Here is a 27,221-nt window from a genome sequence, read left to right on the forward strand (position 1 = left end):
AAACTGATTTTAACCTAAAATTCGATAAAGAGATCTGAGTGCCTTTCATTTATTGTTATTTTTTTTTGGCCAGTCCTCAGGCTTGAACTCAGGGCCCGGGCACTGTCACTGAGCTTCTTTTCCTCGAGGCTAACACTCTATCACTTGAGCCACAGTGCCACTTCTGGCTTTTTCTGCTTATGTGGTACTAAGGAAGCAAACCAAGGGCTTCATGCATGCCAGGCATCCACTCCACTACTAACACACAATCCCAGCATCGTCATTTTTGTCTGTCTGTGTGTATGTGTTCGTGTGCCAAGTCCTGGAGCTTAGACTCAGGATCTGGGCACTATCCTTGAGTTTTTCTTTGCTCAAGTGCTCTTACCACTTGAGCCTCATCTCCACTTCTGCATTTTTTGTGTGTGTGTCGCTCATTGAAGAGAAAGAGTCTCACTGATTTTCCTGCCCAGGCTGGCTCTGAATTATGATGCTCAGATATCCACCTCCTGAGTCACTAGAGTGACAGGTGTGAGCCACCAGCATCCAACATTATTATTATTATTATTTTAACAATGTGTGAGAACAAAGACACAGACTGCCACCTGTCAAAAATTAAAATTAAAATTCATTTATTGGAAGGGAAAAGTTTAACACGTGACTTGTACGTACAGCCCCACGTGGAATCTGCCACAAGCTCTGGTGCCCCCATGCCCGTATACACCAAGATGGAATCAAACAGCACCATGTGGCTATCAGGATCTGCTGGGTGCTTGTTCTCATTCTTGGTACACTCATGTTTACAGCACAGCCCCCTATCCTACTGTTCCCCCCAAAAGAAACCACGTGCTTCCCATCATCTTCATAGACACTGAAGAACAAGTCTAGTGCCAGGTACCTTCTGCCCTCATTTTTCCATCTCACTCAGATTGCCTATCTGCACCATGGATGTCTTCGGCAAGGGACTGAATTGCTAGTACCCAAGAAGAGGGTCATGGGCTGGCCCTGCCCCCAGCAGAACTCACTGCCCGCCAAGGACTGACCATGATCAAAGACAAAAACTCCATCACTTTCTTTCCTCCTCATGATCTCCGAGATTGGTCTTGTATTTTGGAAAATGCCATTCTATTTTTTTTTCCAGTCCCGGGCTTGAGCTCAGGGTCTGAGCACTGTCCTTGGACTTTCTCAAGGCTAGAGCTCTACCACTTGAGCCTCAGCACCACTTCCGGCTTTTTTTCTATGTATGTGGTACCGAAGAATCAAACTGGGTCTTCATGCATGCTAGGCAAGCACTTTAACCACTAGGTCCCATGAAAATGCCATTCTAAAGCAGACTTCCGGTTGTCGTTCTGACCACCGTCTCTTGTCCCTTCATGCTGTTCCTTTCCCAAGGGAGGGAAAGGCAACCTGTCCTCTTAGGGAGCACGTGATCAGAGAGGAAAAAAATAAAATAAAAATCCCTGGACACAGAGACCTAGAAGTGAGCAGGGAATGACTGCAGGGAAACAAATGAGACGTAAACTGAGATTTTATACTTTCTGAGATAAAGTCCACGTGTAGTGTTCAATGCGGATGATCTTGTAGCAAGAGGAAGTCTTGAGAAGAAGAGCTAGATATGATGTGACAGAAGCAATTTCCCTTGCAGATGGCGAACAGAAAGTGCTTGCATCAAAGAGCTGGGGGGAGGAAGGGAGGGAGGACATTGCACAAGAGGACCGCGAACCCTGCATCCCATAGCAGCATTTGGAGAAGAGAGATACAATGGATTCTCATCACTCCCTCCAACCCTGACATATGTAAAGGCTCTGACGTCCCAGCCCCAGGACTCACTGAGAGAAACACCAACAAGAACTCAAGGAAACCACACACCTCTGAATGCACAGGCATCTGTAGTTGAGCCTGGATGAGAAGGCAGGGACACACAGCATGGGGGCAGCACCCTGTGGTTTTGCCAGTGGCATGTCCAGCTGACCCATTCTCCCTGCAGACCTCAGCCCTGTCACTCTGTGATCAGATTTCTTTTTATCTAGGTATTTTTTGGGGGGTGGGCAGGGCCCTCGTGGGAGTCCACCTGGGATTTCTAAAAGGGAAATATAGTCAGTTGGGCTGTATGATCCAGGAGTCCAACAAGGCCAAATGCATCAGCCATGCCAAAGTGGCCTTTGGAAACCTTAACGCTATACTCCTAGCCAAAGAGGCTGAGATCTGAGGAACACAGTTCAAAGCTAACCCACACAGATTTTCAGGGCTTGAGCAGTGTCCTTGGACTTTCTCAAGGCTAGCACTCTACCACTTGAGCCTCAGCACCACTTCTGGCTTTTTGCTATGTAGGTGGGGTACCAAGGAATCGAACCCGGGTCTTCGTGCATGCTAGGCAAGCACTCTACCACTAGGCCAAACTCCAGGCCCCCCCCACCCCACAGATTTCTGTGGCATGCTTATCGCCAATTTGTCAGCAAAAAAGAAGAGAGAGAGAGAGAGAGAGAGAGAGAGAGAGAGAGAGAGAGAGAGAGAGAGAGAGAGAGAGAGAGGGAGGGAGGGAGGGAGGGAGGGAGGGAGGGAGGGAGGGAGGGAGGGAGGGGAAAATGAAAGCCACAAGTGGAGATGATTCGGGTGAAATGGTTAAGCACCAGCTCGGGGACAGCGCCTAGGCCCTGAATTCAAGCCCTAGTACCAGCATGAAAGAAAGAAAATTAAAAATTTAAAAAAAATTAAAAAAAAAAAAAAAGCGTGAGCCAGCTCCTTACACAGCACGTTCTCAGGGCTAGGGCTTTGAAGCACCAGTGGAGAGTCTGCAAAGAGCAGGGCTCAGAGGACCAGCAGCTACTTGTTCTACACAGCAGACAGGACCTGAGTCTAGCCTCCGCAATAAAGCAACTCTCAGGATGCTACCTGACTGGCCAGACTCGCAGCTGGACTGCTGGACCGGCCAGGCCTGGAAAGGGGAAGGGGTATCAGTTTGGGAGCCAACTTTGGTCATTCCTAAGCCTGGGACTTGAGAGAGTGGGAACTCTGCCAATCCCAGCTGAAACCCTGGTCACATGAGAACCTTTACACTCCCCCCTCCCCAAGAGCAGAAGGATGGGGACAGCGCCATTCTCTTAGGGAATCTGACTTAGGGCCCCTCCACCTGGAACAGAAGAAAAAGAGAAGGCTGGGGGACAAATATGGGGGAAAGAGAGGGGGGCGCTTACAGCTTTGGAAAAACCCAACAAGCAAAAGCCCTGATTGGTCCATGCTGTCCTCTTCCCATGACTCTCGAGGCAAATGTTATCTGGAGGTGAGTGACAGTGGAAGGGGCATGATGCCCACTGTCACACAGGCACAAGCAGCAGTATTGGATGCCCTTGGGGACACTCTGGACAAGCAACAGGAATAAGCGGCAGCCCTCTGCCCCAATCTCCCCTGGAGACTGTGCTGGTGAAGGCCAGCTGGGGAGGGGGGTAGAGTGGTTCAGTTAGTGTTCAACGGCTTCTCTGAAGCCTCAGCCCCTGCTTTCTGCCCTCCAGTGTAGAGTCAGGTACTATGTGCAGTCTTATCACCTCCTGGCATTCAGCCACAGGGAAGGCATCTCCCACACAAAAGTGGTGACTGTAGAAAGGGCCAAGTGTCCACTGCATAAGCCTCAGTGGAACCCCGTGCCCTGATCCCCAAACCCCAGGGCCATCTTCTGAGTCCTTCCAGCAGGCTACAGGAGACAGTTTCTATGTGGAAGGACCGGGGTTACCACAGGCCTGGGCTCTTGGCCAGACGCTGGGAAGCGATATGGATGCCTCCTCGGGTGGAGAGGTGGGTAGAGTAAGAGAAAAGAGGTCACCCAGATAGTAAGCCAGCATCTATGAACGAACCCTGAAGCTGTGATAGAAATATGCCAACTAGACAGTGCATCCTATGTCTAAGAGGAAAAGAAATGGGGAACACAAGACAAGGCGGGGACCCGCAGGGCGGTGGGGGGACACAGAGGACAGCAAGTGTGGGGCTCAGAGGGGTCGCGGCAAGCCAGACACAGGGTGTAGAATCACATCTCCAGCTTTAGGAGAACAGGGGTGGAGCAGGGCACAGGGAGGGGCTGCTTTGTAAACCACTAAGTAGGCCCCGACACCCCAAGTGCTGAGTAGGTAGAGGAATATTGAGGTACAACATTTGGGAGGGAATTGAGAAAGAAGCCTGGCTTTAGAAAGAGGGGGGGTGGGACTCGCCCACTTATTTAATCCAGGCCTGGCCCAGGACAGGGAGAAAATTGTGAGGTACAGGAAGCCCCCCACCCACCACACCCACCCCTGCCTTAAATAAAGTGATCTGTGCAGGATTCATATGATGGGGCAGGTCAGAGGCGGGAGGAGGGTGGGAGAGGAGGATAAGAGGCAGAGATAAGGTACAAAGGGGCAGTGATGGCATTGTCACTAGGGGAAGGACTGTCCCTTGAGTCTGTGACCTGCCCAAGCCCCTGGGACCTCAGCCTCTCCTGGCCGCACAGTGACTCTGCAGAGGAGTGCCCAGAGAGTGAACCCCTGTCTTCTCCCCAGAGGCTGGCCACAGGTGAGGCTCTGGGGGGGGGTGACAGGCAGAGGGGGACACGGCAGGTGCTGGCAATGCCCCCCACCCCGGATTCCTACACAGAAGCATGGGTGGCGTTGAGGGAGATGGGGGCATGGCTTGGCTGGATCAGCTCATAGAGGGCCTGGTAGGTGCCTACCACGAAACCCATGCAGCCCAGGACACTGATGAGGACGTCCTTGGCGATGACCACCGGGTTCATGCCCTCTGCACAGTACGTGGTAATCTCCAGCAGGGGCGGGATGATGAGGGCCAGAGCGCTGCTGCTCACAGAGCCCACCAGGGAGATGACCAGGTCCAGGCGGGGGATCAGGACGGCCAGCACGCCTGCAGGGAGAGGGAGAGAGACATGCCTGCTCGAGCCTGCCCGGAGCGAGGCCCATGCTGGCCAGCCAATTTAGCTTCTGTCCATCTTCTAGAATGAAGAACTTTTTCCCTTCCCTCCCCTCCCCTCCCTTTCTGTCCCTCCCCTCCCTTCCTTCTCCCTCCTTTCTTACTGGCAAGTCAAAACCTCAGTCTTCCCCTCCCAGCCCATGTCACAGATCATTTTCATATAGGTAAGAGAGAGAAAAAAAAAAAACCAAAACCAAGGTATTCTGTCCGTGGGCTAGCCTCTGACCCAGTGGACTGTCTCAGGAAATGCTCCCCCACCTCCGTACAGAACACCAGGCCCCTTCAGGGCTGTCCCCATGTTGTCTCAAGCAAAGGGGAGAGGCTCCATCCACCCTCTCCTGGGATCCACTGTGACCTAAGTGGTCTCCCCACTGGGCAGGGGTCACAGGACTATTTGAGGATTGGTTGTGGACTCGGGGTTCACATTTTACACTCCAAGCTGATGCTGTTCCTGAGTCAGGCGACACTCCCCATTTTCTTGTTGGCAAAACAAGATTGCCACGATCACGTGAAACTGCAGGCCCTGCCCCGTGGCCTCAGGATACAGTGGCAAAAAGGCCATCCATAACCTGTGGGTTAACCGAACAAGGGTGGACTGTGGTTCCCACTTTGGGGTTCCTGCCACAGCCTCCACTGGAGAGCGCCCCATGCCTACCCTCACCTCGGTGATTCCTGAGGCTCACTTGCCACAGAGGAGGTGGTGAAAACTTGGTTTTCCCACACCACATGGTATGCCAATGAATTCGAATCTACTACATTCCTCCTTTCACACTAGACTCCTTCCATAGCCTCACCAGCCACAGGCGTGACTCCGCCCTCTGATCATCATCACCATGGAAACCAGGCCCAGAGGGACCAGAGAGGGGAGGGGGGGAAGAAAGCCAGGAGGAAATGATAGACCTTAGAGAGAGAGGGGGGAGTGAGGAAATACAGCTGGATTTCTGGAGGAAGGAGGGGCAAAGAAGGGTGGCAGGAGTCAGTAGAAAGCAGGGGCTTCGCCTGACTTCCCCAAGGCCACCATATTTACCCATGGGGGGGGCAGTGGGGACATGGAGTGCTAGGCCATTCTTCCTTTCTTCTATTCATCAGACACCAGAACACTTTCCCCATCAGCGCCTGGGAAGTGGGGGACATGGGGGGGTAGCCCTTAACTCCGTCTACATCAGTGGATGTGGTCATTAGCTCTTCCCCCACCGGCAAACTTTGTGGGGTTGGATATGGAGGAAAAGCTGGAGGGAAGGAGGCCTCTGAAGTGCAATGAGAACTGACCAGCTGGGTGATCAGGATTACGTACTAGCCAATCCCACAACAATGGCTTCATGTATTAGAGCAGCGTGGAGATCTAAGCCCAGTGAGGGGTGCAGGGCTGAGTTCCAGATAAGAATGTCAGCCTCTCAGCCTAGCTCCAGCACCCCATGGTCTGTTACAGACTCTTTTCATCTGCCACGTTGGGGTAGATACCCAGGTGAAATCATTCATATAACAAACCTGAAGCCCTATCAAGTATGTCACAAGCCAGGGGCTGAGAGCTCATGGCTGTCATCCTAGCTACTCAGGTGGCTGAGATTTGGGGATTGCAGTTCAAAGCCAGCCTAGGCATGGAAGTCCGTGAGACTCTTAACTCCAATTAATCACCAGAAAACCAGAAATGGTGTTATGGCTCAAAGTGGTAGAGCACTAGCCTTGAGCTGAGGAGCTCTGGGGCATTGCCCAGGTACAGGGTTCAAGCCCCAGGACCAACCCAGAAAAACAAAATTATGTCACAAAAATGCTTAAAGCTGGCTCACTGCATCACCAACCCAGCTCTCACCAGCGTGTGGGTCCTAGGACAGAGCCACTCATCCTCTAAGCCTGTTTTATTGACCTAGAAAACAAGGCGCCTATTACTATGAGATGGTTTCTGAGGTCTGGTCTGCTCAACTCAGACATTTTATGACATTTCTCAGCCCCGATTTGGTGGCTTAGTCTTAGGAGCAGACATCCTGGGCTCTACCCCACTGGCCAATCACCTGAATAAGAAGCTACAGTGGATACTATTGCAGGTAATCGATTCCATCAGAGATCTAAATGGTAGCCAGCCACCAGGGACTCATGCCTTTCATCCTAGCTCCTGAGGAGCCTGAGATCTAAGGACCATGGGTCGATGCCAGCCCAGGCAGACACATCTGTGAGATTCTTAGCTCCACTTATCAAAAAAAAAAAAAAAAAAAAAAAAGCCAAAAGTGGAGCTGTGGCTCAACGTAGAATACTAGTGTTGAACAAAAATAAAATCATAAAAGCTCAAGGACAGAACCCAGGCCCTGAGATCAAACCCCAGAACTGGCAACAACAACAAAATCTAAATACCACAGCAATCAACCTTAGACACTTCCAGAGCAGCAAGAACAAAGCAAGATCACACAGACTCGGCAGGCAGGCCCTACACAACCATCCAACAGACTTCAAAGTCTGCAAGATGACTGAGAACTCTCAGAGATGAAGAGACTGCTTTTTATTTATTTTTTTTAATAGGATGAGAGAGATGCTAGATGCTAACCCATGACAGATCACAAAAGGGAAAGGCAGGCACATGCCTTTGAAGGTCAAAACCAGCCAGAGCTCTCTCAGCATTTTTCAGTAGAAGCAAAGTGAGGCTGGGAAAAAAAAGTATTACCAGAAAACAAAAGAAGCCTCTTAAGAAAAGCACAGGTCCTCCAGTCAGGGAGCCAGGCTTAAAAGGCAGCCCTGCTTTTTCTAGAATATTCACTTGGTGGGGGGGGGGGAAGAGGGAGAAGTAAAGGCAAATTATTTCAACTATTCTTATCCTTTCTTCCGACACCCTACAGAATGACAACTGGGCCCTCTCAGAGCTGGCACTGAGAGGTGCAAGCGTGCACGCTCGCGCTCTCACCCCCACCCTCTCCAGTTCCAACCCCCAGGGGCTGCTGGCAAAGGGCAGGCAGCCTGCCCCATTTGCTCATCTGTACACATTAAGGCAACATATCAGAAAATTAAGAGACAGTGTGTTCTCCTCTTTGCAGTCACTTCAGCCCTGAATTAGCTGCCTTGAGGGCTCTTTCCACACACCGGGTCTGCCCAAGGCCCTGAACTCTGCCCAAAGAAGAGCCACAGGCAGAAGCAGCCAAGAGTCTCCATTACCAAAAGCTCTCTAGAGCTGGTGAACCCAAGCTGTCCAGCCTCTTTCCTGCCAGCCCCACCCTGCAAGAGCATCGTGGCTCAAGCCTGCACGCCTAACTACTTGGGAAGTGGAGATGGTTTGGAGGCAGCCCCAGGCATGACAAGTTCAAGAGACTCTGTCTCAATCAATGGCCGGGTGCAGGAGAATCTGCCTGTCATCTCCTGCAATGAGGATGCCAAGTAAGAAGATTCAGTCCAGTCTGGTCTGAGCATAAAGAAAGCCCCCATCCTAGCCAGGTGCCAGTGGCAGACACGTATAATCCTAGCTATTCGGGAGGCTGAGATATGAGGATCTAGGTTCAAAGCCAGACAAAGCAGGAAAGTCCCATGAGACTCCAACTAATCATCAGAAAATCAGAAGAAGAGAGATGGCTCGAAGTGATAGAATGCTAATTTAAGAAGGAAAAAAAAAAGGCTCAGGGACAGCACCCTGGCCCTGAGTTCAAGTCCATACCCCCCCACACACACATATACACAAAAAAGACAAAAGACCCTATCTTGAAGATAACCAACATAAAAAGGGGTTGGGGATGTGGCTCAATCCTTCGTATCAAACAATAAGGGGGGAGGAGGGTGGGGAGAGGACAGCTTTTTTTGCTTGCCTTCTTGGCGCTGACAGCCAAAATGTTATTTCTGACTCCAACTATAAGCAATATTCAAACCACTCCTCTTGAGAATACTCAACTCTGTTCTATTTTCAAGTCACATGAGCCAGGCACGGTGCGGGGATTGCAGGCCTGTGCTACCACACGCAGCTCTGTGCAGCGTTCTACAGCATATACACCAATAACTGTTCTCATTCTGTGGTCCTGTAATGTAGACACACCAATTCCCAGCGATCCCTGCGTGTGCCTCAAAACTCTGAAGCTGTGGCTGTGTGCAGGCATGTCTGCCTGTAGTAAGACTTTCTCTCTCTTTCTCTCCCCACCCCCTCACTTCCCCCATCTCTCCTGGGAGTGCTGGATACTGAGTATCCTTAGAGGGTGGAGGCAGGAAATAAAAGACCCACAGGGCCTTCTGTACTCACAGGTGAGGCCAACCAGCATGGTGCGTACAAAGAGGTCCACCAGTAAGTGGCAGTGATCGGGCACTCGGGACACGAAGAAGGGGATGATGATCTCGGCCGGGACGTAGAACTGCAGCGCGTAGGTAAAGAAGATCCCCATGGAGTAGAGAAGCTTGACAGACTGGTACAGCCTGTGGGGAGATCGGAACCCCTTTGTCTTGCATCCTTGAAGATACCAGGCCAGGCCACCCAGACCGTGTCTGTGAACCCCAGAGATCTACAAACACCACATGCCTGCTGGTTCGTGTGTCAGGATTCTCAGCCTTCTCCTGCTTGGGGAGGCCGTGTGGGGGGTGTCAAAGGCTCAGTGGGGCTCTAATGCTCCCCTTCCCCATCCTGGACCAGGGCCTGAAATCCAATGGGCAGTGGACCAGCTGGGGTTTGAGGGTTTTCGTTGTTTCGTCTGTTTGTGCCAGTCCTAGGGCTTGATCTCCACTGTCTCAGCCACTGTCCTCTGAGATTTTTCTGCCCAAGACTGGTGCTCTACCATCGGAATCACGGCTCCACTTCCGACTTTTTGCTACTTCTTTAGAGTGAAGGGTCTACATACCCTACATACATCTGCATGTACACCGATTGTCTCCGAAGGAAACAAAAGAAATGGGGAGCACAGCTGCCGCTAGAAACTGGGGACCAGGCATGGGCATGGTAAAGAATCTCTGTGTACCATTCAATCCTTTAGAATGAACATATTTCCTTTCAATAATATCAATAACAATAGCAACAACAACAACAAAAAGTTAGGCATAGTGGCTCATGCCTATAATCCCAGCTACTTAACAGGTAGGGATCTAGAGGATTTATGATCAGAGGCCAGCCACAGACAAGAACTTGAAAAATAATAAAGCAGGCCAGGAGTGTGGCCTAGTAGTAGAGTACTTGTCTAGCATATACGAAGCCCTGGGTTCGATTCCCTGGGACTCCATACACAGGAAAAATCAGAAGTGGTGCTGTGGCTCAAGTGATAAAGAGTGCTCTCCTTGAGAAAACTTAAGAATAGTGTCCGGGCCCTGAGTTCAAGCCCCAGGACTGGCAAAAAATAAAATAAAACAAAAAAGTCTAAGGGCATGGATAAAGTGGAAGAGTGCCTGCTTAGAAACTGTGAGGCTCTGGGTTCAAACCCTAGTATTAGGATAAATTTACAAGTAAAGCACTGCATACCTATCACCATGCAAGAGCAGGGTCACAGTGAACCCAAGCAGAGCTTTGCTTTGAACCAGACTCATACATTAGAGGGGCAGTCAGCTGGTCTCCATCACAGGCTGTATGCAAATGTGGTCGTTTACTATTGGACACATGCAAACTTGGTCATTTACTCTTGGATTCATGCAAATGTGGTCATTTACTATGTGTAAAATGAGCACTCACTTGCTTGTGCTTAAACCTGAACTCTAGGATGATGTTCTCTGGCTGCAGGCAAATCACCGAGGGGTAGGACTTAATGGTGAGTCTCCCCAGCTCCTGGCTCCTCCCATGGGCTTTACCACCAAGCCACACTCCGGCCCCCCTGTTGGCCACTCTCTTAAGTACAGCAGCCTTTGAGTCTGCACAGCTGCCCAGTCTGGAATCAGGTTTCCCTAATGGCTTGGCTGGGAATAGAGGCAGAAAAGATGCTGTTTCTAACCATTCCTGATTTATTCAAAGTTGGGAAAGGCTACCATGACATAGAACTTGTATAAGCAGTATTTAGAAACTAAAAAGGTGGCACCAAGAGAGAGAAAAAAAGAAACACTTCCCAGAAATGATAGCCTACTCAGGCTGCTGCTGGGCTGGCGGCGGGAAGGATATGGTCATACTTGCTGATTAGGGAGTCCTGACCTCAGTGTCTCAATCCGCCTCCTGCAGCCCCTGCCAGCCCCTAATGGCACACGTGGGCGAAGCAGCCAGGCTGGCTGAGAGATGATTATTTTCATTTATCCTTCCACACTAGCAAGCTTCTCAGTATCTGCACACAGTGTCTCTCCACAATGAGGTTTTTATCTTGGTTCAAAGTGATAGAGCGCTAACCTTAAGCATAAAAGCTCAGGGTCTGAGTTCGAGCCCCAGGACTGGCACAGTGGCATAGGTAGGGGGGAGAGGGAATTCGTGGTTCTTGGGGCTTGGGATTCCCCAAGGGGAACTGTCTTCACAGATAATGGCTTGATGTATGAAATCAATGTAAAGCTTCACAGATATGAATCATGCAGCGTGTGAGAGACAAGGGGCTGGAGAGAGGAGAAGAGGGGAATCCCCATTCTGACCCCTCCCTTCTGCCACCTCCTTCCCCACCCACCCCGCATACCAGCAGTTGGGCAGGTTGAGGGTGAGACTGCCTTGGACGTTGGCACCAAATTGCAGGTACCCCAGGGTCCCCAAGCTGATGTAGAGGGCTGTGACAATGCCCATCCCCAGGAACAAGAGGAGGGGAAATTTCTGGGGTTCCTTCATTTTATTTTCAAGGGGCAGTACCTATGAGCAGTAAGGGAGGAAGAAGGAGAGCACAGAAGACGGAAGAAAAGAAAAATTAATAACCAACCAAAACCAGACACATCAAAGTTATGTCATCAGCAGCTAGAAACGACTAGAAGGGACTCCAGAGCTGACTGTTTTAAGCGAGAGTCCTGAGATATGGTGGGGAGGGGGGAGAGGGAGGGGCAGGGGGAGTGGCCTTCCTAAGCTGCCACCACTAGCTCCAGAGGATCACGGTCCCAGGCCATTCCAGGCAGCCAAGTTCACAAGACTCACTTCTCTTTTTTTTTTTTTTTTTTTTTGCCGGTCCTGGGCTTGAGCTCAGGGCCTGAGCACTGTCCTTGGACTTTCTCAAGGCTAGAGCTCTACCACTTGAGCCTCAGCACCACTTCCGGCTTTTTTTTCTGTATATGTGGTACCAAGGAATCGAACCCGGGTCTTCATGCATGCTAGGCAAGCACTTTAACCACTAGGCCAAACTCCCGGCCCAAGACTCACTTCTTTACTTCTAGATGAGCACAGCAGCGCATGCCCATCATCCTAAGCCAAGATGGAGAGGCATGAGATAAGGGGGAATCACTGTTCCAGGCCAGTCTAGGCAGCAAAGTCCACGAGACTCCATGTTCACAGAAAAAAAGTTAGGTGTGGTGGTATGCACCTGTCACCCTTAGCTCAAAAAATTAACCGGCCCACAAAGAAAATGGATGGAGCCACGGCTCCATGGTAGAATGTCTGCCTAAGCAAGTATGAAGTCTTGAGTTCAAACCACAGCATCTCTTCCCCCCGACGCTTAGCCTGAAACCTTAATGTCCCTTCCTTCCCCCAAAAAATGTCCATGCTGGGTTCTTCCATGGAATCCTGCAGCACCATCCACTTGTTTGCGAGTAGAATATTCCTCCACATTTAAGTCTCGGGGACCCTGGGGAAAGCACATTGGATTCCCAGGGGACACTGCGGGTCCAAGTCACTGGGTCACTTACCATTCCGATGCTTTCAAATGAGAAAATGGCTGTGCCAAAGAACAGAGGGTAGGTCTTCCATGATGCCACCAGAGGCAGCTGGCTGGGGTCTGGAATTCTCTGAAAAGAGACACAAAGAAAAGCTGAAGGTAAACAGAGATTCAGGATCAGAACCTTCCCCAAATCAAAGAGATTATCCCATTTCCGAAAGAGGAAGAAAACCTGAATGGTGACAGGTGATCAGGGTAATTATAATCTCAGTCTATTTTTTTTATTAGTAGTATTACTCATCAGGCTGAGAAAATGTTATTTGCTAGCCTGATGTATCAAATGTTTGGAGCTTGCACAAAAGATTCCATTTCTTTCACTAGGTCATCCCATCTATAGACATTTAATGCAAGTAAAAAAGAAATCAAAAGATGAAGCCAGGTGCTATGCCTAGCATCCTAGCTTCTCAGGAGGCTGAGATCTGAGGATCAAGGTTCACAACCAGTCTAGGCAGGAAAAGTTCATGAGACGCTTATCTCCCATTAGCCAGCAAAAAGCAGAAAGTGGAGCTATGGCTCAAGTGGTTGAGCAGTAGCCTTGAGCAAGAAAAAGCTCAGGGACAGCATCCAGGTGCTGAATTCAAGCCACAGAACCAGGAGATTCAGGGGGGTGGGGATGAAAAAAAACAACCCAAGCAGAATCATTAATAAGCTAAACCATTTAAAATTGCCCCCCCTAAACAAACACAGCCTATTCAATTACTGGTGCTGAGAAAACTGGGCAGCCACATGCAGAAAACTAAAAATTGACCCTAGCCTTTCGCCATGCACAAGCATTAACTCAAAATGGATCAAAGACCTCAATGTCAGACCGAAAACCTTGAAACTGCTACACGAGAGAGTTGGAAAGACACTGGAACTCACAGACACAGGCAAAAAATTCCTGAACAGAATCCCAGGGTCACAACAGATTGGAGAGAGACTCAATAAATGGGACTACCTAAAAATAAAAAGTTTCTGCACAGATAAAAGCATAGCTACTAAAGTAGAAAGACAGCCAACCAACTGGGAAAAGATATTTACCAATAATACATCAGACAAATGCTTAATATCCAGTATCTACAGGGAACTCAAGAAACTAATCCCCCCAAACCCAACAAACCAATCACTAAATTGGCAAGGGAACTAAAGAGAGACATCAAAAGAAGAGATTAAAATGGCAGAAAAGCATATAAGAAAATGCTCATCATCCATGGTCATAAAGGAAATGCAAATAAAAACAACCCTAAGACACCACCTTACCCCAACAAGAATGGCCAAGATTTTGAACTCAGACAATGACAGTTGCTGACGGGGTTGTGGAGAAAAAGGAACCCTACTGCACTACTGGTGGGAATGCAGACTAGTTCAGCCACTCTGGAAAGCAGTGTGGAGGTTTCTTAAAGAACTGAAAATTGACCTTCCCTACGATCCCGCCATACCACTCCTGGGCATCTATCCTAAACATCATAACCCAGGATATAAGGACACCTGCTCAGCTATGTTCATCTCTGCACTATTCACAATAGCCAGGCGATGGAAACAATCCAGATGCCCTACTGCAGATGAATGGATACAGAAAATGTGGTATATATATATATATATATATATGTATACAATGGAATTCTACATAGCCAACAGACAAGATAAAATAATGGCATTTGCAGTCAAAACCAAAGGAACAAAAGATGCATGGTATCCTTAATATATGACTATTGGATCCAAACAGTACAAGAGCAAGGACTCATTCATTATTCACGTACCCAATGCTATGGACATGGTATTGGAAATATAAACACAACTACATAGACAAAAAATTATGACTCTATAGACATAATGTTTTATTACATAGATTAATATGTATCTATGACGTACAAAGCCTCAGCGTAATTTCAATTATGTTCTAAAATCTAAGTGCCAGTGATTGTATATAGAGATTCCCTTCTTGAATACTTGTTAAATATGTCATTTGAAATATGATGTAAAAATCAATGTTAATAAATCCTTTAATTAAAAAAACTGCCCCTCTAAAACAAGGGATCAACTCTATCACAGAATATCATGTATAATCCAAGCCATAGGTAAAGAAGACGAGGCTACTCTGGGGAGGAGGTACAAGCTCAGGGAGTCATCCTGTGGGGGATCTCCAGGAAGGGACAGTCCTGGAGACAGGGACAGAACAGGGGTGGGTGGTGCCCAAGCTGTAGTCCTTGAAGAACTAGACTTTTAAGCCAAATGCATGTAACACTTCAAGTAAAAACAGGTTTAGAAACTGCCATGGCTGGAGGCTCTCCAAAGGTCATGTTGAAATCTGCCATTCTGGAAGGTGGTCTCTTTACAGAGTGGGGGAGAGAGGGATCAGGCTGAGATTCCAGGCAGGTCAAGGATGGAACACAGGACCCATCTTCTTCTCACTGTCAAGGGATAAGCAAGTCCCAGCTCGCACAGGACCGGATTGGTTATTCTGAGAGTGGGTGGTTATAAAGCAGAGCTGTGTTTTTGTTCTGCCTTGCTGAGAAGCAAACTCTAAGCATCTTCCCAGACTTTCCCAGGCTCCAAAAGCAATAAAATCAATCTCTGTAGGAGCCTCTTTATTGGTGCTCCTAATTGAAGTTTCTGATGTTTCTCAATTGGTTAAACTATTATGCTGGTGTGTTCTCCAGTCACTGTGACAAAATGCCTGAGACTAACCATGAACTGTGGTTCATGGTTTCATGGCTTTTTTCTTTGGTAGGTGGTCAAGTGACCTTATTGTTTTGGGGCCTGGGTCTAGAACATCAATCATATGGTGAGGCATGAGTCACTCATCTCATGACAGCCAGGAAGCAAAGAGGGGCAGGGCAGAATCCCAGTACCTCCCCTTTTGAGGGTCCATTTCCAATGACATCACTTCCTACCACTAGGCCACACCCCCTGAAAAGCTTGACTACCTCTCCAGTGGCCCTACAAGACAGTGAGCAGACCTTTAATACCAGGCCTTTCCCAGGATGTTTAACTAAACCAAGTCATGAAACAGGTATTTAGATATGTGCGGCGCATACTCCAATAGTGTGGCAGAATCATCTGGAGTGAACCAAAGGTCTGTTACTAATCTCTGCAGCAGGCTTCTCTTTGGAAGATTTCAAAACAATGGTATAGTCACCTCTTAAGGAGGAAAAGAAGAAAACCACTTTTTTTTCCATCCCCTAGGCCCTGTCACATTCATACACATAGATTTGTTTATAAGAAAATTTCCAGCTAGGCACAGGGGGCTCACACCCGACATCCTAGCTACCCAGGATTCTGAGATCTGAGGATCGCGGTTCAAAGCCAGCCCCCACAAGGAAGATGCTTATCTTCAGTTAACTATACCAAAAAAGCTGGAACTGGGGCTATGGTTCAAGTGGTAGAACACCAGCCTTGTGTACAAAAAAGCTCAGGGACAGCACCCAGGCCCTGAGTTCAGGTATTAGGAACAGTTCCCCCCGTCCAAAAAAATAATCTCTCATCTGTATTTGGCATGTGTAAGTCATGGGCATCTATTTACACTTCAGTCGTTTCATTTATTTATCTGGTATCTCCCTAGGCCATGAGGAACCTGGGCCTGTACCTGAACGATGAACTGGTAGATCATCACCAGGCTGGCCAGCATGCTGACATTGGCCAGGAGGGAGAAGATGGTGAGGGCCCGGAGGTTTCGGATGAAAACCAGGAGCACCAAGAAGGGCAGGAAGGAGAGCATGTAGAGTCTGGAGTCCATGGTAGGGGTGAGGACCACGGTCTCGTTGTGGTGGCAGTTATTGGTGGTGCCATTGGCTGCTTCTATCACCTAGAACCGGGGCAAGAAGAAAGCAGAGAGCTGAAGTCCTGCTGGGACGAGGATCCCGAGTGAAGGCTCAAGTGTGTGCAGGAAGCTGGGGAGTCACCTGTGGCCAGCAGGGAATTCTGTGGATCATCTGTATGGCAATTATTAGCAATGCAACTATCTGAGCTGGGCTTAGTCACATCTTACCTGAGACAGAAGGATGGACAAGTCGTCCTGACGTGTGTGTGTGTGTGTGTGTGTGTGTTCTGGTCCTAGGGGTGGGGGACATATTTCACCTCCCCTTTATTTTTATTTTATTTTTTTGGTCATGGGGCTTGAACTCTGAGGCTGGGCTCTATCTCTGAGCTCTTCAGCTCAAGGCTAGCACTCTACCATGTTGAGCCACAGCGCCACTTCCGGTTTTCTGGTGGTTCATTGGAGATCAGAGTATCACGGATTAGGGTGCCTGGGCTGGCTTTGAACTGTGATTCTCAGATCTCAGCCTCCTCAGTATCTAGGATTACACTCGTGTGCCATCGGCAACCAGCCCCCACCCCTTTAACCAGATCCTACCTGTTTAAAGTTGTCAGCTAGAAACACAAAGTAGACACAGCAGAACCCCAGCTGAGTGATGATCAGGAAGAAGTCTACAATGTGCCTAGTAGGGAGGATGGATGCGAACATCAGTACAGGACACGCAAGCCTGCTGGGGGGCGTGGATGCTTGAAGAATGCTTCCCCAAGTCGCCCAGACCCCTCCCCTCTCCTTCACTCTCCTCCCCTCCCCTCCCTGGCTGGTGACACAGCCAAGCACAGCCTGCTATGAGGAGAATGATGAGCCTGAAGCACCGGGAGGAAGGAGAGGGGTGCCCCTGCTTGGTTTGTGCCATGCTCTTCCTGGCATTTTGTCCTCACAACACCAAGAGCATCACCAGGGCCTGGCACAGATACCATGACTATGGGTGCTGCTTTTTTTTTTTTTTTTAAGTTTTTGGGGTTTTTTTTTGGTGCCAGTCCAGGGGCTTGAACTCTGGGCCTGGGTGTGGTCTCTGAGCTTCTTTGGCTCAAGGCTACCACTCTATGACTTAAGCCATAGCATCACTTCCAGCTTTTTCTAAGTAGTTTACTGGTGATAAAGAGTCTCACAGATTTTCCTGCCCGGGCTGGCTGAGATCTTCTGACTGCCATTCAAAGCTAGCCAGGCAGGAAAGTCCAAGTTCACGAGACTCTTATTTCCAATTAACCACCAGAAAACTCATAGTGGCATTAGGGCCCAAAGTGGCACAGTTCTAGCTTTGAGTGAATAAAAACTCAGGGACAGTGCCCAGTTCAAGTCCCATGACTGACAAGAAAAGAAGGTGGAGGGATGTCAGTCCCTTACATGTAAAGAAGAACAGAAACATTTCCCAGCAGATATCTGAAAAGTCACCCTAAAGAGAATCCAATTCCTACCCTGTATCTCCTAACACACCCTGACACCTTGTTTGTCTGCCCCCTACCCCCTGGCACAACTCTTCAAATTCCTCCCTTGCTGATCTCTGGGCCTGCTAGACACCCAGCTCATCTCTCTCCTGACACTCAAGGCCCATAAATGGAGGAGCTGCACAATTCAAGGCCACACAACTAGCCACCCACAGAACTGACGCCCACCAGCTCTCTCCCTCCCCACCACCAGCCTGGTCCCACCAGGTCCTTCTCCCCTCCGTGCCACCTCTATGTGTGGGGAGTCACGTGACACCAGTGAATTACCTTCCCCAGTGGGAGTGGTTCCGGAGCCAGGCGCTGGGGCTAGCTTCCAGTCCGCACATCACAGTTTCCCCGTAGTCCAAGTAGGGTTTGTTCAGTCTGTGAGAAGGTGGTTAGAATGGGAGCCACTGGCACTCAAGAAGACTCTTCTGCTTGGTATCCTAGCTACTCTGGAGGCTGAGATCTAAGCATCAAGGTTCAAAGCCAGGCTGGGCAGGAAAGTCCAAGAGACGTTCACACACACATACACTCACACACTCACAAAGAATGGGGCGATGGCTACTGGTTCAGTACACTTAACCTACGACTTTAAATACACCACGGGAGGGCAGCACCGTGGGGAGCGGGGAGGTGGCTGGGGGGCTCTCACCTGCGGCAGAAGTGATGTGCACACTTTACCAGGACACTCATGCAATGCACGGCCACCATGCTTATCACCAGCAGGCTGAGGGGACCCAACTGGAGAAAGAGAGATACACACGCACCACATGGCCAATGATTACATGCCACCTGGACACTTGTAGAGGTACAATTTGGGAGAACCAGGACAAGAGGAAAATGTGGTGGGGAGGATGGAGGGGAGGAGTTAGATGGAGGCATGGGCTCCAGACCACGCCTGCCACAGAGTTCATCTCACAGACAAGATCAGCTCAGGAGTCTGTGCTAAGATGGTGGGTTGTGCACGGGCAGAACGGAAGCTCCCAGGCTCCGTGGGATGAGGGGAGTGGAGAAGGGGAAGGAATCTTGAGCGCAAGCCCCCATGGGAGCAGGGCAGGGGTGGGGGTGGAGCTGAGGACAGATAGTTTCCACCGCTGAAACTAGCTTTGGGCTGACAAGCTGCAGAAGGAGGATTATAAAAAGAAGATGCTCAGGGTTGGCCACGGAGGATGGGGCTGGGGACGGCAGAAAGCAAGCAAATCTTCTATCACTGCCACATTAAGTTCGGAAAGTGGACAGAAACTGCGTGGACCACGTGGAGAATCTTTCCCACCAGGTCCTTCTCCCCTCCGTCCCACCTCTATGTGTGGGGACTCACGTGATACCAGTGAATTACCTTCCCCAGTGGGAGTGGTTCCGGAGCCAGGGGGTGCCATGACAACATGGGTATCTGCTGATCTACCTGGATGTAGTCTAAAGAGCCTAGACTGGGCCTGGCGCACAGAGAGGCCCCAGTAAAAGTGCTGTGGATGAATCTGTGTCCGAATATTTGCTTTTTTTTTTGGCTGAATTAAAGACAAGGACCCAAGCCAGGCTCCTAGCTACTCAGGATGCTGAGATCTGAAGATCCTAGGTTTTGAAGTCAATCCAGAAAGGAAAAAATGCATGAGATTCTCTTTGATTGCCAAGGAACTAGCACAAAGGTGTCATAAATAAGCGTGTGGTTCAAATGATAGAATGCCAGACTTGAGCAAAAAAGGGCCCTGAGTTCAACCCCCAGTAGCAGCACAGAACAAAACGAAGATACAAAAAAAACAAAAGCTACCTTGTCCTCCAACGGTTGATGCTTACCAAGATGCCAGCATTTTTCACTGCCAAGGGCAGCCCCAGGAGCCCGGTGCCAATGTTGCCTTTTAGCAGGTGGATCAAGGTCTGGGGCAATCTAAAAGGGGGTAGGGGGTGGGGAGGAGAAGGGATAGTTAGCGGGACACAGCTGGCCACAGCTGGCACCTATTCAACCCTTACCACTGCCAGGTGCCAATACACTGCTTCATTTCCTCTCTACCCCAACCCTGGATTTTATTTTATTGATAAGGAAGCCAGTTGTTCAAGGTCACATCTGTTGTAAAGAGCTGGAACTAGGCCTGCAGCCTAAGTGACTGGGACCCCTGGGTGTTCTCTGCCCAGGGCACTCAGTTTGGATCCCTCCACACACACAATCCTGCTCTCTCAGACAGACCCAAGACCAGACAATGGCAGACATCCAAACGCTCTCTTTCCTTTTCCGGTATGAGCTCCTGTTCCTAACTACTGCTCTGGGCATGGTAAAGGCTCCCCAGAAGGCAACAGAGGGTGACAAAAACGACTGTGATGGACACATTATCCTCGGGTGGAAAAATACAGACAAGTGACAAATAGAAGCCCAGATTCTCTTCACATGGTTTATTTTTGTTGTTTGTGTGATGATGGTTCTGGGGCTTAACTTCAGGGCCTGGGCACTGTCCCTGAGCTTCTTTTTGTTCAAGGCTAGTGATCTACTGCTTGACACAAGGGACATAAGATGGTTTCACATATGTAATCCTGAATACTTAGGAGGCTGAGGTCTGAGGATCATGATTCAAAGCCAGCCTGGGTGGGAAAGTCAGTGAGACTCTTATCTCCAATCAACCACCAGAAAATGGGAAGTGAGGCTGTGGCTCAAAGTGGTAAAGCACAAGCCTTGAACAAAAAAGCACAGGGTCAGCGCACAGGTCTACAGTTCAAGCCCTACGACCAAAACAAAATAATATTATGTTAGCTGGGTACTGGTCGTTCATACCTAACTACTCTGAACTGGCTGAGATCTCTGGAAATTGCAGTTCAAAGCCAGCCTGAGCAGCAAAATCCATGAGACTCTCTACCAAAAAGCAGGAAGCAGAGTTGTGGCTCGAGTGGTAGAACACTAGCCTTGAGCACAAAAGCTCAGGGACAGCAGCTGGACCCTGAGTGCAAGCTCTGGAATGGAGTGTACACACACACACACACACACACACACACACACACACACACACACACACAACCTGCAGTAACTGTTATGATGAAAATGAGGCTCTTTCCCACAAGGGACACCTAAGGTGATTATTAAGAAAATTATTAAGAAGGTGATTATTAAGAAAAAGCCAGGGAGAAGTGAAGGAGGAGGATACCCCTGAGCCAAAAGCCAGCAGGTCAGGAAGGACACATGTGCCTAGCTGGGGAGAAAGAGGCTATGGCCAGAGGGCAGCAGCTAGAGACAAGATCCTACTGAGGAACTAGGGTACACATGGGGGCCCCTTGGGCATTAGTGGCCACCTGAGGACAGGGATAGAAGAGCAGGCATGGCGTCTCTCCATGGGGGAGTTGGGACAAACATCAGGAATGGGTTTGTCTTCCTATTTAAAGAATAGGAAACTGGGGTGGGGGTAGGGGATGGGTTGGCCTAGTGGTACAGTGCTTGCCTCACATGCTTGAAGACCCGGGTTCAATTCCTCAGTACCACATAGAAAAAGCTGGGTGTAGTGCTGCAGCTCAAATGGTAGAGTTGCTAACCTTGAGGAAAACGCTCAGACCCCGAGTTCATGCCCCAGGACTGGTGAGAAAAAACAAAAACAAAAACAGGAAACTGTTCAGTCAATACTATTTGGTCCTGATTTGCTCAGGCCTCTGGCGTTGTCTAGAAATTCTGCAGAGAATCTAACTTCTTTGAAAGTGAAGGTTGCACACTCATTTTTTTCTTCCTGCTCTTCAGTAGAAACACAAAGTCAATTTCATTTTCATTTTAATTAGTTATTATTTAAACCGGGGCGCAGGTGCTATCCCCTGTGCTCTTTTTTGATCAAGGCGAGCACTCTACCACTTGAGCCACAGCTCCACTTTCAGCTTTTCAGTGGTTAATTGGAGACAAGTCTTACTGGCTTTTCCTGCCCAGACTGGCTTCAAACCGTTATTATCAGATATCAGACGCCAGAGTAGCTAGGATTGCAGGCATGAGCTACCAGTGCCTGACAATAAATCTCCCTTGTTACCCGTTAAGGCCATTAATAAAAGCCATCTTCTACCCCGAGTAAAGACATTTCTCCTATTGCCATGAGACAGAAAATCTGATTTCCCAGCTGACCACAGCATTTTCAGGAAGGATCAAGGGAATGCCTCTGGCTCTCCCTGAGCCCACAGCTAAGAGTCCAAATTATCAGCAGACAATAGCCAAGAGATAATGGACCAATTAAATGTTTATCTTGGCAAATGTTTAATCCACTGAAGTGCAAAGGTAAGTGTTGTTCCAGACCCTTCTGCCTGACCACAGCTTCTTTAAAACATTTTGGAGCTGGCTTTTGTGGGTCACTCTGGTCTTAGCTCTCTATCACCATCCCCCCTGCCTCTCCCCCTCCCTCCCCGGCAAATGGTGATCCCTATCCCTATCTGGCTTACCTGTGAATTGAAGGAACTAGCCCGGGACCACGTGGGCTAGCTCAGAAATACCAGGTTCAGGCCTGGTATTTCTTTCCAATAGATAGCTCTAAGGTGAGATCACCAAACACAGATCCACTGGGGTGGGGGTGGGGGGGAAACTGGGTCACAGCCAAAGCAGGGCTGACCTCTCCCAAGGGAAGGGGAGCCCAGCCAATCTCTCAAGTTCCATCTGTCCCAAGAGCAGTTCATGTACATTTTAGTCTCAAGATCTCCTTCTTCTGTGATGAATTAAGGATCCCTCCCCAGCCACCATAAACCTTCACTTATACAGACTCTCTCTGAATATGTGTATCTGATTATATACATATATATAATTTTAAAATTATACATACATATATGTGTATAGATAATACATATAGGTATGCTTATATATATATGTTTACATATATATGTTTTTTTTTTTAATTTTTGTCAGTCCTGGGGCTTGAACTAAAGGCCTGGGCATAGTCCCTGAGCTTCTTTTGTTCAAGATTAGCACTCTACCACTTGAGCCACAGCGCCGCTTCCAGCTTTTTCTGTTTATGTGGTACTGAGAAATCAAACCCAGGACTTCATGCTTGCTAGGCAAGCACTCAAGCACTAATCCATATTCCCAGCCTATAAGTGTGTGTGTGTGTCTGTAGCTTGAACTCAGAGCCTAGGTATACCATTCCTGAGCTTTTGTGCTAAGGTTAGCATTCTACCAGCTCCATTTCCAGCTTTTTATTGTTGTTGTTGTTAGCTAATTGAAGATAAGAATTTTACAGACTTTCCTGCTCTGGTTGGCTTTGAACCATGATCCTCAGATCTTGGTCTTCTAAGTGGCTAAGATTACGGTATGAGCCACTGGCACCTGACATTCTTTTAATGAGAAATTAAATCCACTTTTCCAGAGAAGGAAATGGAGAAGAATGATACTATATTACTTTCTGAACAAAGCATCTCCTTAAATCTCTTGAATAACTGAAGACAGTGTATGCCTGAGTCTGCGTTCAATCTCATTACACACTGTCCTGTTAATGGATAGGAAGATTTTAGACATGCAGTTGGAGAAGGAAGGGGCTACAGCTTCAATTATGGTCATTTTTCTCTGACATTACTCCAAAATGAAGTGAATGATCGTTTCTTCAAAGTCAGTTACAATTGTGAAATTGGAAACTTTTTTTTTTTTTTTGCCAGTTCTGAGGCTTGAACTCAGGGTCTGGGCACTGTCCTTGGGCTTTCTCAAGGCTAGCACTCTACTACTTTAGCAATAGCACCACGTCCGGCTTTTTCTGTCTATGTGGTACTGAGGAACTGAACCCAGGGCTTCAGGCACGCTAGCAAACATTCTATTGCTAAGCCACATTCCTGGCCCTGGAAACTTTTCATATTCTATCTCTTTAAAAACTTTTGGTGCTAGGTAGGCACCAGTGTCTCACACCTATAATTCTAGCTACTCAGGAGGCTGAGCTCTGCGAATCTCAGTTCAAAGCTAGCTCAGACAAACCTTGAAGATTCATACATCTAGTTGGCCAGCGAAAAAGCCAGAAATGGGGCATGGCTCAAGTGTAGAGTGCCATCTGTGAATGGAAAAAGCAATAAGAGCACAAGACCCTGAGTTCAAACCCTGGAACCAGTACAAACAAACACAAACACAAACACACACACACACACCCCCCACACACCAATCACATCACCAACAATACACTGGCAAGCATGAAACTTCGAATGCAACTTCCTAACATAGTTGAGTTATTTGGACCTTTTTATTAGTCCTATGAGTTATGCAGCTCTTTTAAATATTAATATCTTTCATAATAAAACATTGAGAAATCACAAACATTAACATCAGCACAAAGCTCATCAGTGAAATTTATATGCAGAGGGAAACTACCAAACTCACAATTCTAGACACACTGGATTTGGGTTTTCTTTGGTCTAACTTTGCTTGAAAGCTCAACATTTCTCTGTGGGTAACAAATACTGATGTTTGTCTTGAGTGCTAAATGGTTCATTTCCTTCATAATCAAAGCAAATGAGCCAAATGTTGGTGGCTCATGCCTGTAATCCTAGCTACTCAGAAGGCTGAGATCTGAGGATCACAGTTCAAAGCCGGCTGAGGCACAAAAGTCCGTGGGATTTTTATCTTCAATTAACCACCAGAAAACCAGAAGTGGTGCTGTGGCTCAAGCAGTAGAGCACTAGCTTTGAACTGAAGAGCTCAAGGGCAGTGCCCAGGCCCTGAGTTCAAGCTCCAGGGCTGGCACACGCACACACATGAATAGTGTTCTCTGGGGTAAGGGGGTGCAGGAAGCAGCTTGTTCAGCTGAACTGACAATTCAAATCTTTTAAGGCTTTGTTACGAGACAAGTCTTGGGCTATGTGGCACACAGCTTGTGCTGAAGGGTTGCAACTGAATAAAAGAAGTGACCACCTGTGTCGGCCAGGAATGCTCTAAGTGGTTGAGCACTTTGTCCTTTCAAATGATAAGGAAATGCAATAGCAGCCCATCCAAGATGGAGCCCCTTCTTTGGTGAACCCCTGCCCCAACTCATCACTCAGGCCTGCATTAACCCTCCCATCTCCCCCTGCCCACCCCCACCCCCCGCCACCAACGCCAGCTCTACAGCATCCCTACAAATATGAATGGAGAAATGAGAAACATCTTATCCTGCTATGAAGATGGCTTTGTTTTCACAGTTTTTATTTGGAGCCTGAACTCTAGGCCTGGGCGTTGTCCCTGAGTTCTTCAGCTCAAGGCTACTGCTTGAGCCACAGCCCCACTTCTGGCTTTTTCTATGTATGTGGTACCGAGAAATCAAACCCAGGTCTTCATAGATGCTTTGGCAAGCACTCTACCACTAGGCAAAACTCCCAGCCCCAAGATAACCTCTTTCCAGAAGAGTCTTCCAAGAGCCTCCAGCAGGGAGTACAGTCCCTTCTGCCTGGGGGCCCCAATACGAGGAGTGGGGGGTGGGGAGGAAGTAAGGTTTGAAGAAAATAGGGGAGGGGGTGCCCACTGCTGCCTCCTGCTAAAATTGCTGCAAGATGGGCTAAGAGGGAATTTCCACCAGAGCCTGCCATAGGAGGAACATGCTTCTCAGACAAGTCTCTGCAAGCAGAAACTAGCTAGAGGTGGCACAGGGCTTGTCCTGTAGACAAACCACGTCCCCTTAGGGCCACTCCAGGTCACAGGACAATCTCCATAGTCCCCTCAGAGTCCCAGGGGATGGCTTAGGTCAAGAATTGAAAGGAGACCTCAGTGAGTCCCACCCAACCTAGTAGGGCACAGAGTAGGGTGACAGCTGAGCCTCCCCACGTCTGGGAAGGCTTCTGGGGTGCTGAGAAATGTCACAGGCAGCCAGCCCCTGCTCCCCAGTGCCCCTCAATTTGTTTGCTACCTAGGGGAGCCGGAGGCCCAAAGAGAACCAGCCCTAGTGTGTCTTGGGTCTCAGTTTCCCTGGGGAAGGAATGCAAACATAGAAATCCCCGCCATGAGCTGCTGGGGACAGAAGTCTAGGCGTGACTAGGAGGTGCTCCCAGGAGGCTGAGAGAGATGGAAGTTGGGGGACACCTCCACAATGGGCCCTCTAGAAGCATTTCTCAGCTGCATACCCTCACCCAGCCCACCCCATCTTCTGGGCATGAGCATGCTGAGAATAAGAAAGGATCCAACAGTGGCAGGTTCAAAGCCACCCCCACCACCAGGAGGACAGAAGAGAAGAATTACTCACGTAGTGCTGTTTCTCTCCCCGAAACGTTGGTAGGAGGCTGAGGAGAAGTTGCTCAGCCCCTCGGAGGGGCTTTCCTCAGGGCTCACATCGGTGGAGCTGTAGTCGTGGTAGTCTTCATCTCGAAGTCTCTGGGTGGACATGGTAGCTGGAGAAACAGGGTCAGAATTAAGATCTCTGTCCACTGGGGCCTTTAGCTCCATGGCTGGGGTGGGCTCTGGGACCGAAGCAATCACCGGCATAGCCATTGTGTCCCTGCTACTGGACTAAGTATATATCGAGGGAGATAAATACAAAAGGTACAAAGTACACCAGGTGAACTGGGCACATGCGGCCTCTGCCTCTCCACCACCCTGGTCCCTGTGGCACCACTCGTAAATGTCTAAATTTGTCACCTTGCTTGCACCTGAGTGAAGCAGAGATGAAGCCAGTGGTGGGGCAGGGTGGGGACGCTGCCTCCAGGAAGTCGTCTGGGTTTCCTCAGATGCCTTCTCAGGGACTTGATCCACAGCTATCTTTCCCCCACTCCCTGACTTCCAGAGTCAGCCTTCCAGGATGGAGAATCTGGGTGACCAATCCCCTCCTCTGCCTTCCTTAGAGAACCTATTGCTCTCAAGAAAGCCCTTCTAGGGTCTGGGAATGTGGCTTAGTGGTAGAGTGCTTGCCTAGCATGCATGAAGCCTGGGTTTGATTCCTCAGTACCGCATACACAGAAAAAGCCAGTAGTGGGGCTGTGTCTCAAGTGTTAGAGTGCTAGCCTTGAACCAAAGATGCTTGGGGACAATGCCCAGGCCCTGAGTTCAAGCTCAGGACACACACACACACACACACACACACACACACACACACACACACACACATCCCCTCTAGGTATTCTGAGGAGAGGATCACAAAGGCACAATGCCTATGTGCCTCTGGTCATAAAACAAGAGGGTTTTTTCTCTCTCTCTCTCTCTCTCTCTCTCTCTCTCTCTCTCTCTCTCTCTCTCTCTCTCTCTCTTTCTGCTGCTGTTTTGGTTTTCTTTTTTGTCTTGTTCTTATGTGTCTTTAGGAGGGTAAGGGGAGGCACACAGAAATGGAGGGACACAAGGTAAACAAGTGTGGCAGTGGTATTCACTAGACCTTATGCTGAAAATGAACTGTGTAATCTGTGGATGGGGATGGGGATGTGGGAGGGAAAACCTGGGAGAGAAAGAAGAGGTGACACTGTCCAAAAAGAAACGAACTCATGACTTGTGTAACTACAACCCCT

The 27,221-nt window shown here is 48.8% G+C and overlaps 1 protein-coding gene across 1 annotated transcript in view; it reads right to left on the reverse strand.

Moving 5' to 3' along the window:
- Window positions 1-2,542: 2,542 nt before the first annotated feature.
- Window positions 2,543-27,221, reverse strand: part of LOC150044818 (proton-coupled amino acid transporter 1) — a 31,339-nt gene continuing 6,660 nt past the window's right edge. The window contains exons 2-11 of the mRNA XM_090321208.1: window positions 25,973-26,117; window positions 19,641-19,731; window positions 18,502-18,590; window positions 18,135-18,230; window positions 16,960-17,044; window positions 16,192-16,410; window positions 12,598-12,696; window positions 11,451-11,617; window positions 9,131-9,300; window positions 2,543-4,860 (exon numbers count right to left, since the gene is read on the reverse strand). Coding sequence (XP_090177334.1) covers window positions 4,589-4,860; window positions 9,131-9,300; window positions 11,451-11,617; window positions 12,598-12,696; window positions 16,192-16,410; window positions 16,960-17,044; window positions 18,135-18,230; window positions 18,502-18,590; window positions 19,641-19,731; window positions 25,973-26,112 — 1,428 coding nt within the window. The 5' untranslated portion in view covers window positions 26,113-26,117 and the 3' untranslated portion in view covers window positions 2,543-4,588. The remainder of the gene's footprint in view (window positions 4,861-9,130; window positions 9,301-11,450; window positions 11,618-12,597; window positions 12,697-16,191; window positions 16,411-16,959; window positions 17,045-18,134; window positions 18,231-18,501; window positions 18,591-19,640; window positions 19,732-25,972; window positions 26,118-27,221) is intronic.

The sequence above is a fragment of the Megascapheus bottae genome, chromosome 29 (assembly GCF_031878675.1).
Source record: "Megascapheus bottae isolate mThoBot1 chromosome 29, mThoBot2.hap1, whole genome shotgun sequence".
Lineage (NCBI taxonomy): Eukaryota > Metazoa > Chordata > Mammalia > Rodentia > Geomyidae > Megascapheus > Megascapheus bottae.